The sequence below is a fragment of the Thermobia domestica genome, chromosome 13 (genome assembly GCF_964235325.1).
Source record: "Thermobia domestica chromosome 13, izTheDome1.hap1.1, whole genome shotgun sequence".
NCBI classification, from domain to species: Eukaryota; Metazoa; Arthropoda; class Insecta; order Zygentoma; family Lepismatidae; genus Thermobia; species Thermobia domestica.
Genome location: NC_137466.1, coordinates 133,627,371 through 133,642,044, shown reverse-complemented (window position 1 = coordinate 133,642,044; position 14,674 = coordinate 133,627,371). Strand labels below are relative to the sequence as shown.

At 33.9% G+C, this 14,674-nt stretch overlaps 1 protein-coding gene across 1 annotated transcript in view; it reads right to left on the bottom strand.

Annotated features, from left to right (window-relative positions):
- LOC145667757 (uncharacterized) overlaps positions 1 to 14,674 on the bottom strand; it is a 147,102-nt gene that overhangs the window by 93,953 nt on the left and 38,475 nt on the right. Inside the window, exons 7-10 of the mRNA XM_081735199.1 lie at positions 13,726 to 13,934; positions 12,191 to 12,444; positions 10,760 to 10,957; positions 5,907 to 5,959 (exon numbers count right to left, since the gene is read on the bottom strand). Coding sequence (XP_081591325.1) covers positions 5,907 to 5,959; positions 10,760 to 10,957; positions 12,191 to 12,444; positions 13,726 to 13,934 — 714 coding nt within the window. The remainder of the gene's footprint in view (positions 1 to 5,906; positions 5,960 to 10,759; positions 10,958 to 12,190; positions 12,445 to 13,725; positions 13,935 to 14,674) is intronic.

The following is a 14,674-nucleotide window of genomic DNA, read 5'->3' as shown; positions in this document are numbered from 1 at the left end:
CCTTCTATACCTGTCAAAGTGAGTGTACGAATGGACCAAAACAAACAGAAGAGAGTGATGAAGAGGAGTCCACGCTTTCCCTGTGCATTGATTCTGATAAAGTTTTGTACTTTGCTTCTCTTTTTTCCAAACAACACACATTAATGCTTTCAACAACATGTAAGTATGCAGATACTGTTACTAAAACATAATTGGTTTGGTTTCCGTTTCTTGTACTGCGTGAAAAATTAAAATTAGACAGTAAGAAAAATATTTCTCCATTTTACGAAAGAAACATTTCTCATATCGCTGTCACAATTATAGCTTTCCCGAATAACCAGTTTTCCCACGATTATAGCATATTCGAAGTGACATGAAGAGTAAATAAAAATATTGCATATACTTGCATAGATCTCTTTCCTTTAACGTTTTAATAACAAAATTCAACACAAAATACGAAAAAAAAACGTAATTCCGTGATATTTGACAACTATGACGTTCAAGAGAGGAAGTAGAATTTCTACACAACGAACACGTTTAAGGCTATTCACAAATGATTAAGAGACAAATTGGAAATGGTTTACAAGATATATATATATATATATATATATATATATATATATATATATATATATATATATATATATATATATATATATATATATATATATATATATATATATATATATATACTTCTCTTGTTCTTAACATTTTCTACGTGAAAAGTTTATAAAATAAATCATTTTGTATAAAAATTATTTCTGTAAATTTTATTGATAGTTAGCAACTCTGACATTTGAGAGAAAATTATCAAATTCTGTTAATTGGTTACTAGTATGGTTATTTATAACACTGTATGAATTAGCATTTTACTGTCAATAGGATAGGAGAAAAATGAAATTATGCCGAAATAATCCAGTAATTTAAGACATGGAAAGTAAAAGACCACCTGTCTTTACCTCCCGTATGCGAAGTTGTCCCAAGGTTTACAGAGTGGCACTCATCGGATTCGAAATCAGGACCCCAAAATCATATAAGATCAGCTGAAAAACCTTATATATAAATATATATATATATATATATATATATATATATATATATATATCATGGTTCATTAACTTCTCCCCCGGACTATAAAGAATGGATTCGTTTATAGAAGCGAGCGAAACGAAGCTTCTACTATTCGACTCGATTGTCATTATTTTACAACAACAGTCGAAAAATCGTATCCAATTTTAAGGAAATTTGGTATCTGCCTCCCTTCAACTTTCAGAAATAGTTTGGTTATTCGATGTTGCAATCTATCAATAACAAAGGAGTAAACTAAGGTAAAAGGGTAAAGTGTACTTCACGTTAAAAAGTTTGAACTTAAACCTCCAGGACAATTTTCCAACATAAACTATGGAGAAATATATTATGGTATTAACTCGTGTAATTCACTTACTCTTTTGATCAACATTTTAAAATCTAAAAGTAGGTGTGTGATTTATTTGAGGAAATTATTTTACATAGATTTGTGATAAAATTGTATATATTAACGAAAATTATCATGCAAAATATTGTTAAATGGTGTTAGGACATAAATTTATCGTTCATTACAGACATTTTAATTTTCAAACTGTGGAGATTATTTGAAACTACAGAAAAATATAAACCATATTGCATCAAAATAGAATTTTTTGTGAAAGTTATCAAGAAAATTTTTACCGTAATATTTAAGTACGGAAAATTAGAAATTTAGTGGAATTTACCCCTTGGATCTGCTTATACTTGAACAATTTCAACCACAGCTAGTGAGGTTCTAATTGTGTAAGTTGGTATAATAGAGCGTAAAACCTCTATTAATACGACTAACTATAATTAATCTCTACAAGTGTAATTAATCTTAAACGGTGATTTGAAATCCGTTTATTCTGGTTATATCAAAATGTTGCGTTGTTTATGTATGTTGTCAGTACAAACATTTACTTGTTTTTTTTTTTTTTTTTTTTAATTAATTGTGGCATAGAAGCTAGCTCTCCAAAGTTACGCTTTTTTGAGGGGGTATTTACTTACCTGCATTCAACAATTCATCACAGTCAACGAAAGGTCAACGAGTAATTGTGATCTTGCTCTATGATTTCACAATTTTTTAGTAGTAATGGCTAATAATATAGTTCAGAAACTCTCTCTTTTACACAAAAACTCCCTTGGTACCATTTTAAGTGAGATGGAATTGGGCAAGATGAAAATCCTCATTTCGCCGAAAATGGCGGAAATTCTTATCTTGGAGGAACTAATGGCTGAGAAAAGCAAGCTCGGATTAGATGAGATTAAAGGACACTATCGAAGTTATCACAATAATCATTCTATCATCATTAGCAAATCATTTGCTGCCAAATCGAAAGCGTTCACTCACTCTAGTCTTTGTTAGTAAAATTCCACTTCAAAATCAACTTTCTATTCTTGTTTTCTTCCATTCTCTACGTTTCCTCCTGTCTTAGCTTCTAATATGTCTCTCAAAATATCACTCCTTCAAAAATTATCTTAACTGCAGTGTTCCTCCTGTTAACCATCTCCAATAATTGAAGCAAGCATAAAGGTTTGTAAGTTCGTTACTTGTAAGTCTGTCTTCTGTCTATCTATCCGGCTGTCTGTATTACGAAAACTCTCGTTAAAGCTACCCGATTTTAATTAAACCTAGTATGTGCCTTACCTTTGTTAAACTTTCCGAAAGAAATCTATTGTTTCCGGTAAAGCATCACAAATAAGGGAGTAAAATGTTAGAAATCTGTACATTTATATACAGTGAAACCTCTCTAAAGCGGACAGCCGTGGGGAATAAAAAAATGTCCGGTATAGAGAGGTGTCCGCTTTAGGGAGGTTTCAATCTTTTCTTACGTAAATGAGTAAACAAGGTAATATGCAATTCGAAACAAATATTTTTTGCATGAATCATATATTTACGAATGTTGCCAAAATGTTACTGTACCTACATTATCTTCCGCCATCCAATACTCTGTGTTCGAGGGATAACATGGAAATAAGATGTTATAGTTCTCTGCACTTTACACTTATCACTTTGCTAGGTTTTCAGTGTGTCGCTTTAATTTGTGGTTAATTACAGTCTAGTAGTGTCTTTTTTGGGACAATATGCGTGCCCGCGGCAAAAATACCAAACTTGTCTTTTGCTTGGTTAGAGATTCCAGCGGGACAGTAAAATAGCATATCATTCCAAACGGCGGACAATTTTCAATCACTTTTGTGTCTAAAACAGCTTGGGTGGGAGTGAGATGCAAGAAAAAGACATGAGAGTGTGGTTAAACAGAGGCGTTTCGTCTGGATTGCAAGCAGACAGTTGAGAAGACAAAATGCTGTCATAATGCTTCCTTGGTGACACATGTATGAATTACTAAAAATGTATTTTTACTGTACTTTTCAACTTGTTTCTAGAGAAAGTGTCCGTAATACGGAGGTAAATAGTACCTATTAAAGACAGAAAAGACTGTCCGTGTCCGTACTAGAGAGTGTCCGCTTTAGAGAGGTTTGCCAATATGTTTTTTCCTATTACAGTGTTTGGGGATTACAAAATATGTCCGTTATGGGAGGTGTCCGCTTTACAGAGGTGTCCGTTAGTAGAGGTTTCACTGCACAATGAAATTTTCTAACATAAAGTTCGTAAAAATTATTGGACTTTGATAAAAATATATTGTATGTTTTCTTCAGAATATTCCTATTAGCCCTATTGGTTGTGATTGAGACCTGGAGTCAAACTGAATTCAACATTTTGAAATTACTACTATAACTTGGTAATCATAATTGCATAAACCAAAGTTTTCCTGTACAATCCATGTATATATAAAACACAATGTGCGATTACTTTCGTAGAAATTATTCAATGTTGACACAATATAATGTACATGTCACTAATTTGAACAGATGTCGATTAGTATTAGTTGTTGCTTATCTATTTTTTCAAATGGTTATAACTGCGTAGTTGCCTTGTGAAAATAAGGTTGTTAGTTGCACAATCCAGCACCAAATAAGATTATGAGAAGACAAAATGCTGTCATAATGCTTCCTTGGTGACACATGTATGAATTACTAAAAATGTATCTCCGGGACTTCCACCTTCCGGATCCAACGGAACGCATTAGTAGCACATGTCGGAGGTATCTTAAAGGCTTCCCTTCCTTGGTAGGGGCAACAGGAGTTAATGCTCTGCTTATTTTACTTAACGGTAGCGGTAAACCATAGTACATTACCAGAACATATAACTGATATAGACCATCCGTATCAGGTGGATATTGTGATTTGCAAGGCACCATTTGCATTCTTCCGGTAAGGGCGGCAACAATAGCCTACCTCAAACGATCAAAGGTATCGTGGTGAGACTTTATGTACATTCCTAGGCCCAATGGTCCATGTTATTGATCCATTTGGGAGTGTATAGTGACTACGCCTGATGGCATCTCATATTAACCGGTAGATGATTTTCATTACCATCATCACTTATGCCTATCATCCTGCAGTAGAAAAGAGTATGAGGAAGTACACTGCCTTTGAAAATCAATGATTTAATTCTTCCAATGATACTGGCAGACAGAATGAATATAACGAAATGCATTACATTTGCGAGGAGCTACTTCTGCATCTTGGGCTTCTCTCTTTATCTGAGAGGGTTGGCCACGCAGGGGCGTCATTTAAGGGGGGCAGGGAGGGGCAATTGCCCCCCCCCTGAATTTGAGATTTATATAGGTTTTATCAAAAGAATAGTAGTAAATCAGTGAAAAATGAGAAATTTTACTTAAATCAAGGGGTCTTGCCCCCCACCAAGCAAAATCTGAAATGATGCTCCTGTGGCCACGACGAGGTTACAATCCAAAACAAATAAACAAATATATATCTAAAGGTCAAAAACTAGTATGATTGTTTTTCGCATTGTAGTGGCTACTAGTGTGACATCAAACTGGAACTGTCATTTTAAAATAGCGACTTTTTTAAAATATGTTTTCATAAACAGGAATTTTTGCACCAAAAAGGAAAATCTTAAGATCATTAGAATTAACAAATATTGATTTTTTGGAATAGTAGTTGTTCCTGCTTCACATCAAGTTAAGTCGGAATTTTAAAATAAGGGGAATTCTATAGATATAGTTACACAGACAAGAATATTTGTTGCACAATCTTGCACAAATAATTAGAATATTTTTTTCTGAATTTTTGAAAGCTTCCTAGTCTAACATACATGTTTGTATATTCAGTACATGATTCATCGTTTCACTTTGTCCCATATACATAAAGATTCTCTTCCTGTAGTCTGCGCGGTAAGAACAGATAAATTGCTTTATTTTTTACCCTTAAATATACTTCTAACAAAAATATATTTATCAAATAATATACATTATTGTGATAGGCTTTGTAACAGCACTTTCAAACTTTCGCCGAGATTACAGAAAAAAGATCTCTCCCAGTTCCGTACCAGATGGTAGCGTTCCCAAAATTGTTGCAACGTTCCCTCTTTGTACTGCTATACTGATGCGTTGTAGTAGAAAATAGGTTGCTCTAGCGTCTTCTGACGATAAACAAATGCGGTGACCGACTTCTTTTATAAAGTTAAGGCCTTCGGGACCCATGAACCACCTGATTCAATAGCTATAGCGACAAAATGATATTTGTCGAGTGAATGGCTGTACTTCTTGCGTTTTTCTGTTTCCCGGCGAGCAGCCACGTTGCCAGCTTGTGGTGAGGAAGAATGTAGATTTGAAGGGGCGAAGGTGTCGTAACAAGTAAAATCCCATAGAAGTGCTTTTCTTTCTTCTTCTGCATTATTTAATAGCATAAATGTAATTAAATAATACAGTCTTAAATATACTTTATTATTTAATTACATTTATGCGACACTATGAACATCTTGTTTTCAATACCTGGATAATATTATTAGTGATAATATGAAGTGTGAAGGTGAAATAAATGCAAGGATATGAATGTCGAAAGAAGCCTTTAGGAGGAACAAAATACTATTTTGTGGAAACTTGAACAAAGAGTTACGAAAAAAATATGAAAAGTGACTGGAAGCTTTCGAAATGTTGGTGTGGAGAAGAATGGAGAAAATTAGCTGGGTCGAGAGGAAAACTAATGAGAGGGTGTTAGAAATGGTGGGGGAAAAGAGAATAATTTTAGACATTATTAAGAAGAGGAAGAGAAGGAGGTTGGGACATTGGCTAAAAAGGAAATGTATCATGAGGGACATGCTAGAGGGTATGGTGGCAAGAAAGAGAGGAAGTTGAGTTGATTTTAGTTTAGCGTCCCTTTCAGCAGCGAGGCTATATGAGATGTGGACCTACTGATTAACGTGGAATCCGAACCACATGAGCTCCCACCGGGAATCGAACCCGGGTCTCCCACGCCAAAGGCGCGTACGCTAACCGCTTAGCCACGGAGAAGCTCAAGAAAGAGAGGGAGGGGGCGAAGGAGACTACAATTAATGGACGATAGCAAAACACAAAAATCGTACGTGAAGACGAAGAGGTTAGCGAAAGATCGTACAGCATGGAAATTTCTCAGCTACGGTAACTGACTTACCAATAATGGTAGAATAACTATGGTGATGATGATGAAAATGATGATTTTGAACACTTAGAATGAGATACTCAATTATAGAAAATATTGAAGTAAAAACAAAAACAATATGGGGATAATAAATATTTTATTTACTATTCTACAATCTTTTATATACAAGAAGTCATCACTATGCAACAGTATAATTAATGTTCAATTTGTCTCATAGAACATTTATTAGCCTCAGAAAGTACAGTGTTATATGCCTATAACATTTTATGTTCTGTTTATCCCAGTGATCTCACTGCCTGGTTTTTCTTTCTTTTATTTTCACTTAGTCAGATGAATCAGTTCTTCGAAATTTGTTTCTAGTTCTTTCAATAATCTTCTTGTTAAAACCTATTATAGATACCATTCCGGTATCTTGTAAATGACGAAATCTGTAAGAAAAAAGACTAAATTAAGGTACACAATTTTAAAAAAAGAAGAAGATTCCTATTGCTGTAGGCTTGGAAAGCGATTTTCCTTTGTGTTAAAATGCTTATTTTTAGTCTGAGTCTTATTTTGTTCTTTAATTTTAGTTTGGTCACTTTTTTTATTCGGTTTAAAAAAATGATGGCCGGTCTCCGGATTTGAGGGTGGACCTTTGGATTGCAAAACAAGAACACTAAACACTTCTCTGCACCTTCTTAGAGTTTATATTCTTCAGATTCTAGCTTTTAAAATATTACTAAGGTTGATGGTGTTAATCATGATAAAAATAACGAACTCATCATTTTTTTAAAAATCAGTGGCTGTTTCAGAAAGTGTTATTTAGGAGATGGTAGGACCTATGTCGAGACTGGACTTCCACTACATATAGCAAAATTGAACGTACATTTTACCGAGCTAAATACTGCTATCTGTAACACCATGTTGTCACTTTAGTGTTATGGAGTTTCGAAATGTTAGAATTCTAACACATCGCAGGATAACAAAACTCACTCGTTCGTTATTTAAACTTCTCTGAAACACAACAACTAAATATTCACATTTTTCTACAACTGAATTTAATTTATTAGCTGTCAACGAATATCAGTTACACGATAAAAGCAATCATATTGTTGTTGAATTAACATGCTTACTCGCTTTCCAGCATAAACTACACTACATTATAAAACAATAAAGTTTCTTGACAGAAGATGGTCATATTAAATTCTTTCCGTACGAAAAAGGCTAGTAATTCAATCATTTCTTATAGGTGTAAGATATGAGGGATGCAATTAGAAGTTAAAAGTGGGAAAGGCTTTTATCTGTTAAAAAAAAAGCCGCTTTAAAGAGATCTGTACACAAGTTTAGCCATATCCGTCAAAATACTCTTCATTCATACAGATCGAAAAATTATACTAAACAAACACATAACCCTTCCTTCCTTTACCAGTATTAATTGATTTGAAGTCTTTATTGTAAGGTTATGAATGGTATAATTCTGAATATAAACTCTAAAAAAGGAAGTTTGTAGTTACATGTAATATTATTTTTAAAATATTCCTATTCCTTTAAAAATGTAGCGTGTACTAATCTCTGTAATATGCTCATTCTTTCGTAAACTTGAGATGAGCATGTGCTGGACTATAAAAATATTAGGTGGGTATACTCTGGGTTGTAGTCGAAGATATACGGTAGTATACACGGTGCAGCCTCTGCTTAATATTAGTCATTAGAGTATACTTTCTGCCTCAAGGCATATAGTATTTTTGTTTCGTGTATGTTTGCTTACTTATTTATTTAATCGGGTCATGACTCAAATGATAAAGTGACTATATCACTTTTCTTTTCTATTCTAATCTTTTCTACTGTTCAAGTATGTCGATCATGAGCAAAAATTGATTTTTTTTTCTAACTCCTCTACGATCACAAAAGAAATTAAGAAGATAGGATTGGAGTTTGGCGTCTCTTGCAGCATCGAGGCTATATGAAATATGGACCTAAGCTTCCCTCGAAAATTGAACACATGTCTTCCACCTTGAAGACACATACGCTCATGATTAGAACAACCCACATTATGCTTTATTTTTTGTTTAATTATGCTTCATTGTTTTCCAAATTATGCTTTATTGTTAATTTCAATCACTGTTTCACATTAATCGTATATAATGTACCTAGATATAATATTTACTATACAATAAATATACTAAATATCTTGATGTGTTTATTAATATTTCATGCAACCAGTTTCTTTCATATTCAATAAACTTTCTACTTAATACACTGTAAAGAGATATGCTTTACTGGAGTCACTTTTTTTTTGTCACTTGTGTACTCTTTAGAGGTGCACATATACAGAAAGGGAAACTAAAAGATGCCACAAAAAGTACAGAAAGTGCCCAAGATCAAGAGGCACACATAGTGGAGTTCTTGTGTACTATTCACTGTTGGTGGAAAGTTTTCTTCTTCTTTTCCATTTTTCTTTTCTCCACATCAAAGGATTACACCAAAATAAAAATAAGCTTTTCATTGTTGCATTGTTACGTTCTCAAAGATTTTGCATTGTAAATATTGGTTTAAAAAAAATATTAATACAGTACGTTAAAGTTGCAGTTAAACAGAATTTCCCAAGAATTGTGCTATATATTGTAAATTATGCTTTATGCTTTTTTTTGTAAAATTATGCTTTTAAAATTAGTTTCTTCTGGACCCTTAAATAACCACAACCATGTTCAAGGTACCAACCATATGTCTAAATTGCTATCATGCTTTTTATGGTTTTGGGTTGCTCTACTAATGATATAGCCGCGAGGGAAGATTACAAAAGGGAGACAGAGATAGTCAAAATGAAAAACAATACGTGAACTCTATCTCTGTCCAAGTTCGTGTTATTTTGATCATTGAATATTAGTAAGAAATTTTTGTTTACCTGTGATATACGTATTTCCACCCCACTCACCACAAATTTCTTAATTCTTTGTGGCATATTGGGCACGATTTTCTCTGTTCCTTTTCGGAATATGTCGATTTATTCTGTGTATCTACACCCATTTATGTTATTAATGGAGTGATTTATCTAAGGACTATTAATAAGAAAAGTAGCACAAAATGAATTTAGACTATGGAACAGTGTCTCAGACATTCATATTTTAATGGAAATATTAATATGTGCGTTTTATATTGTAATTTTAAACATGCCTCCTCTATTGTCATATAGCTATATATTTTATGCCAATTATAGATGTTTACAAGAAAACAGTGTATACCCTGTGAAAATTTTAGGAATACAGCACTGGTATGCTTCCCATTAAACCTCTGTATAAGAGCTCTCTAGACTTTCTGTGGTTAACATACACGTCATCGTCGGGAAAGGCCCGGGTTCATTCCCGGTTAGAGCCCATGGTTCGGATCGTACGTTATGCTATAGGTCCACGTTCATTGAGAATATGTAACTTTATTTAGAAAAGAAAGAAATAGAAAGAATCAAGAATTCCAATTTGATAAAATACATCTGTATCATAATACAAGAAATATAATAAGATAATATACATAGGCCTATAATATACAGTAGAGTGTCGATTATCCGAACGTCGGTCAACCGAACTGTGTACTCGCTCGCACCTGTTACTTTCCCACCCTACCGTCCATCATCCCCCTCACTCCCAAACCAAGTTTCCCACAGTAGTCACCGCACTGAGCCACCGCTGGCGGAACATTGCTTCTAATGGGGCCTTCATAAGGGGCTGCTGACCGGCCAAGCCACCAGTCGCTGTGTTTCAACAATCAGCACACTTCTGTCGGTTTGGCACTGGCTGTAGAAGTAGCGGCAGTATCAAAGCTGTTTATAGCAACAGCTGCGCCAGCTTAGAGTTGAGGCGTGCCGCTCCGCGCATGGCAAATAAACATGTACAGTTCGATTATCCGAACAAACCAGTTTTCCGAACACCCATGTCCCCCAATTACTTCAAATAATCGACGCTCTACTGTATTTAAATGTAGAGTAGAAAGAAAAAAATAGATTAGGTTTCTGCCTTATCAAGAGAGAAAATAAATAAAAATCGTAAAAAAAAGATCATACAGATATTGATCCGTACTTCCACATTTCGGTATATTTTGGTTTTTGTCATGGTTCGGTATTTTCAGTTTTCAATATAGTTGTGTATTTTCGGTTTTCAGTATGGTTCGGTATTTTCGGTGTTCAAAAATATCGATACAGGTTTCGGTATTTCTTTTTACAGTTCTATCATTTGCATACCATCATACGCAATATTACCTGTTATGCCATATTATTTCAAAGATGAGAACCACCATTGAACACAACGTTCCACAAACGAATACAAGAATCGCAGGATAGAAGTCCACAATGCCAACACTTATGAAACCAGAACCTGAACCACTGCAAACAGGTTTCTGCGAAACTCTTCTTTTAAATTCTCTTGCAATTATCCCGACTTCCTTCAACCACCTAAGCCTGAAATTATTAAATGTTAATGAAACATATATTGTTACGTTTCTAAACGTTAATGAAGAATGCATTAAATGAAGTACAGTTTCACTTAACAACAATAACGAGGAGAACTCCCTCGTGGCTATAAGGTTTTGCGTACGCGCCTTCGGCGTGAAGGACGGGGTTTGATTCCCAATGGGAACACACGTGATCCGGATCCCACGTTAATCTGTAGGTCCACGTCTCTTACAGTCTCGGTGCTGAACGGAACGTTAAATTCCAAATCATCGAACCAACCAACAGTAGCGACAAAATTATTGTTATAAATATTGAACATTCTCTCCTTTATTTTAAGTTCAGTCCTCAGAGTCCCTCACAGTCAGAACGTTCCAAACCTCGAACAACTTGGAGTATGAATGAAACATCGCTGCTAACAAAATATGTAAATTCAAATCAATCATTGTGGCCACTTCCCACTAGAATTTTCAACGCCTCAGTGGCAAATGATATATTGTAACTGTTGTATGAACGTGTAATTCTTGCACAAATATGTTGTGGAATGGAAATGACAAATAATTGTATACTTAGGGCATAGATGTTAACGTAACCATGTTAAATAAAACATTACATTTGATGTCTGTTGTCCAAAATGAGATTATGTTAAGTACAAATGAATGATAATTAAATAATTTTGTAATGGTTAAATTACAATGGAAATGTACTATTAAGAATTTGTGAATACAATATTTAACAACTAAGCTCCCATATACGAGGTTCAAATATAATATTGACTGAATTTCTAAAAATATTTTTAATAAATCTTCAATTCTTTTCTAATTCAAAGCTAGTTATTGATTGCAAAATAAATATGTTACATGAAGAGGTTATAGAATATAGAATGTGTTATATGATTTTTTTAAAACTTGTTTTTAATAGGTTTGATTTGATTTTCAGTTTAGTGCCTCTTTCACCAGCGAGGCAATGTGAGACTTGGACCTACAGCTTAACGTGAGATCTGAACCATATGCGTTCGCTAACTGCTTAGCCACTAGGGAGCTCGTATTTCTAATAGGATTCCACCATTTAATGAAATAACATATTAACATGGTTTACTTTGATTTACTGGTGTGGTTGGAAAAATTTGGAGTATGAAGAATTACAGTTAAATAATCACATATTATTTTTCAATGCTTACATATTATTTCTAAATACTTTAATCTGATAGTGTAAGAAATTTTATTCCATGGAAATGCTTACCCCTGTGCCACATGTTCTTTGTATGGTGATCTTTTCTTCACTGGAATGCCAAGGACAGTGTAGGGATACATCTGGAGCTCTTTGAATCCACATTTTTCATGTTCCAGGAAAAATTGGCTCATAAATCTGTAAGCTCGAGATACATCTACATGGAAAGCAAACAGTTTCCTCCTCAGCAATTCAACGCCATCTGGGACTGAAATAAATCCCTTTGATTTCTTATATAAACCATGAACCAATTTATTTGAGGTTTCCTGGAATAGCAAGATATAGTGTTTCTTTAAATTCGGAATTATTTACAGAGAATTACACTTTATATATAATTTTTCAATTGTATTTTCTATGAGCGTTATCTCATATTACCAAGATAAGTAACATAAATATACTACCTAATGTATTCCTTTACAAAGTTAAATCTGTATACAAATTGTCACATTTCTAAAGTAGTAATTCTAAACTGCAGATCATTTCTAAACTGAAAGCGCCATATAACATTTGCTTCACTGGAATCACAGAATCAATTACTAACAGATCAATAGTAGCATCTACAATATCTCATTTTTTTATGATACAGTTCTGGTTACAAAAAGTGCACCTGCCTTTCAGACACTAAGTCCGAGAAAATGATCCTAGATCCTTACGAATTATATTTAGGTCTGCTTCTCCTCCCCGTCTGGATTTTTGCCACAATTAGGTGTGGAAATTGAACAATAATGTTGCAGTATGTATATGATAATTTCGTTGTAGATGCACAAAATAGCTATAATACAGAAAAGCGGTAATTTTAATACAGTAATTTTAAGTCGCAAAAGTGATACATTATTTATATTTTTAATTTAGAACGATTAAATAAGTGATAGAGGCGGGGAAAATGTCGTAACTACAAACAGACTACAATGATTAACAATCTGTTACACGCGATTTGCTAGTTGTTTCACTGCCAATTCGAGTATCTTTGAAACATACCTCTACACAGTTACATTTCTTGGAGCTGAAACTAAGGACAACTTATGAAAATCTCATTGAAGTCAGCAAGGTAAAAGCAAGAATATTTGAAAACATCCTGCTGTTTTCTGGTATGACAAATTTCTGGTTTTCTGTGATTCATCCGATCCGTCTTTTGCAGAGGAGATTGAGAGGGAACCATATTTTAGGGAACAAAGTAAAATCACATTTACTTGCAAAGGACAGATTAAACCTAGCAGAAAATAAAACAAAACCTGAATAAATTTTGCTGTGCATAAGACGATTTACTTTCCTTTCCTTTGTTAAAGCTGGACTCTTAAAACGATATTTTTGTTAGGAAAACAGATAAAGACTTCTGTAATTTATTTTCTGTAAAGTTCTTTAGAGGTTCTCAACCTTTCATAGGGGTATCGCCAAAGCATATTAATTAATAATACTTCCATAAATTGTTCGTACTGAGAACAGCGTTTCGAGTATCATCAGTTTACGCGTACCAGGTAGAGAAACCCTGATCTACATGATTTATTTTTTTATCTTAATTTTTTGAATAACATAAATTCTTTACTTACATTTGGGTATACATGATTGTATAAAGTATCTTGTATTCCAATTTGATGAGGTCCTTTGACTAAATCATCGAGCGTACTAATAGCAGAACTGGATGTTTGCAGAAGAGAGACAATGCATGCGGAATATGATGTAAAGAGGAACACAGATAACACAAAGAGGAATAAAAATGCAATACGAGAAGATATCTTCTGAGGCTCAATCGACGAACCTATAAAATAAAGAAAATATATTGTCTTTATAAATATTAAATCTTGAAAGGAACTTAATTTCATATTCTCAGTGTAAACACTGCTTTTGTTAAGGATCTACTTTTTTCTTATATCAGAGCGATATTACAATGCAATGATAGTATGTAGGCTACGAGTGAATGCGTGTGTAGCCTTATAAGTCAGTTCTTTAATACAAGAAGTATCGAGGTAAATGTTACCACTGGCAACGTTCAATAAGATATAAAGTGCTGATAGTACCTACCCTATCATTTTCAAAATATTCGTCCATATTAATCTTTATCTTCTTTTCCTTATGAAGAAATAAGTTAATAGTATAATACTACTGATTAAGTTCACATAGGCCTTTATGATTTTTTTTTTTAAATTTCACATGTTTCTTAACTTGGAATTTTATTTTTTAAAAGGCAAGAGAGTTTTCTTCTTGTGTTCAGTCGCAGAATAAAATTTGTTTAAGATTCGGACATTACCCCATAGAAGTACAAAAATCTATGGAAGTAGCCGCTATTAACTCTGGCGGCCACCAGTTCGCCAGCTAGAGGTCTGCACGGGCCGAAATGTTTAGCTCGAGCCCGGCCCGGTCGGTGAATTTATAATGTAAGGCCCGACCCGAGTCCGAAATATAGTTTAGCATTTAGGCCCGAGTCCGGCCCATGATAATCAGGTATGCCTGAAATAAGCCCGAATTAAAAAAAAAAAACGTAATAATTAACGCAAAATT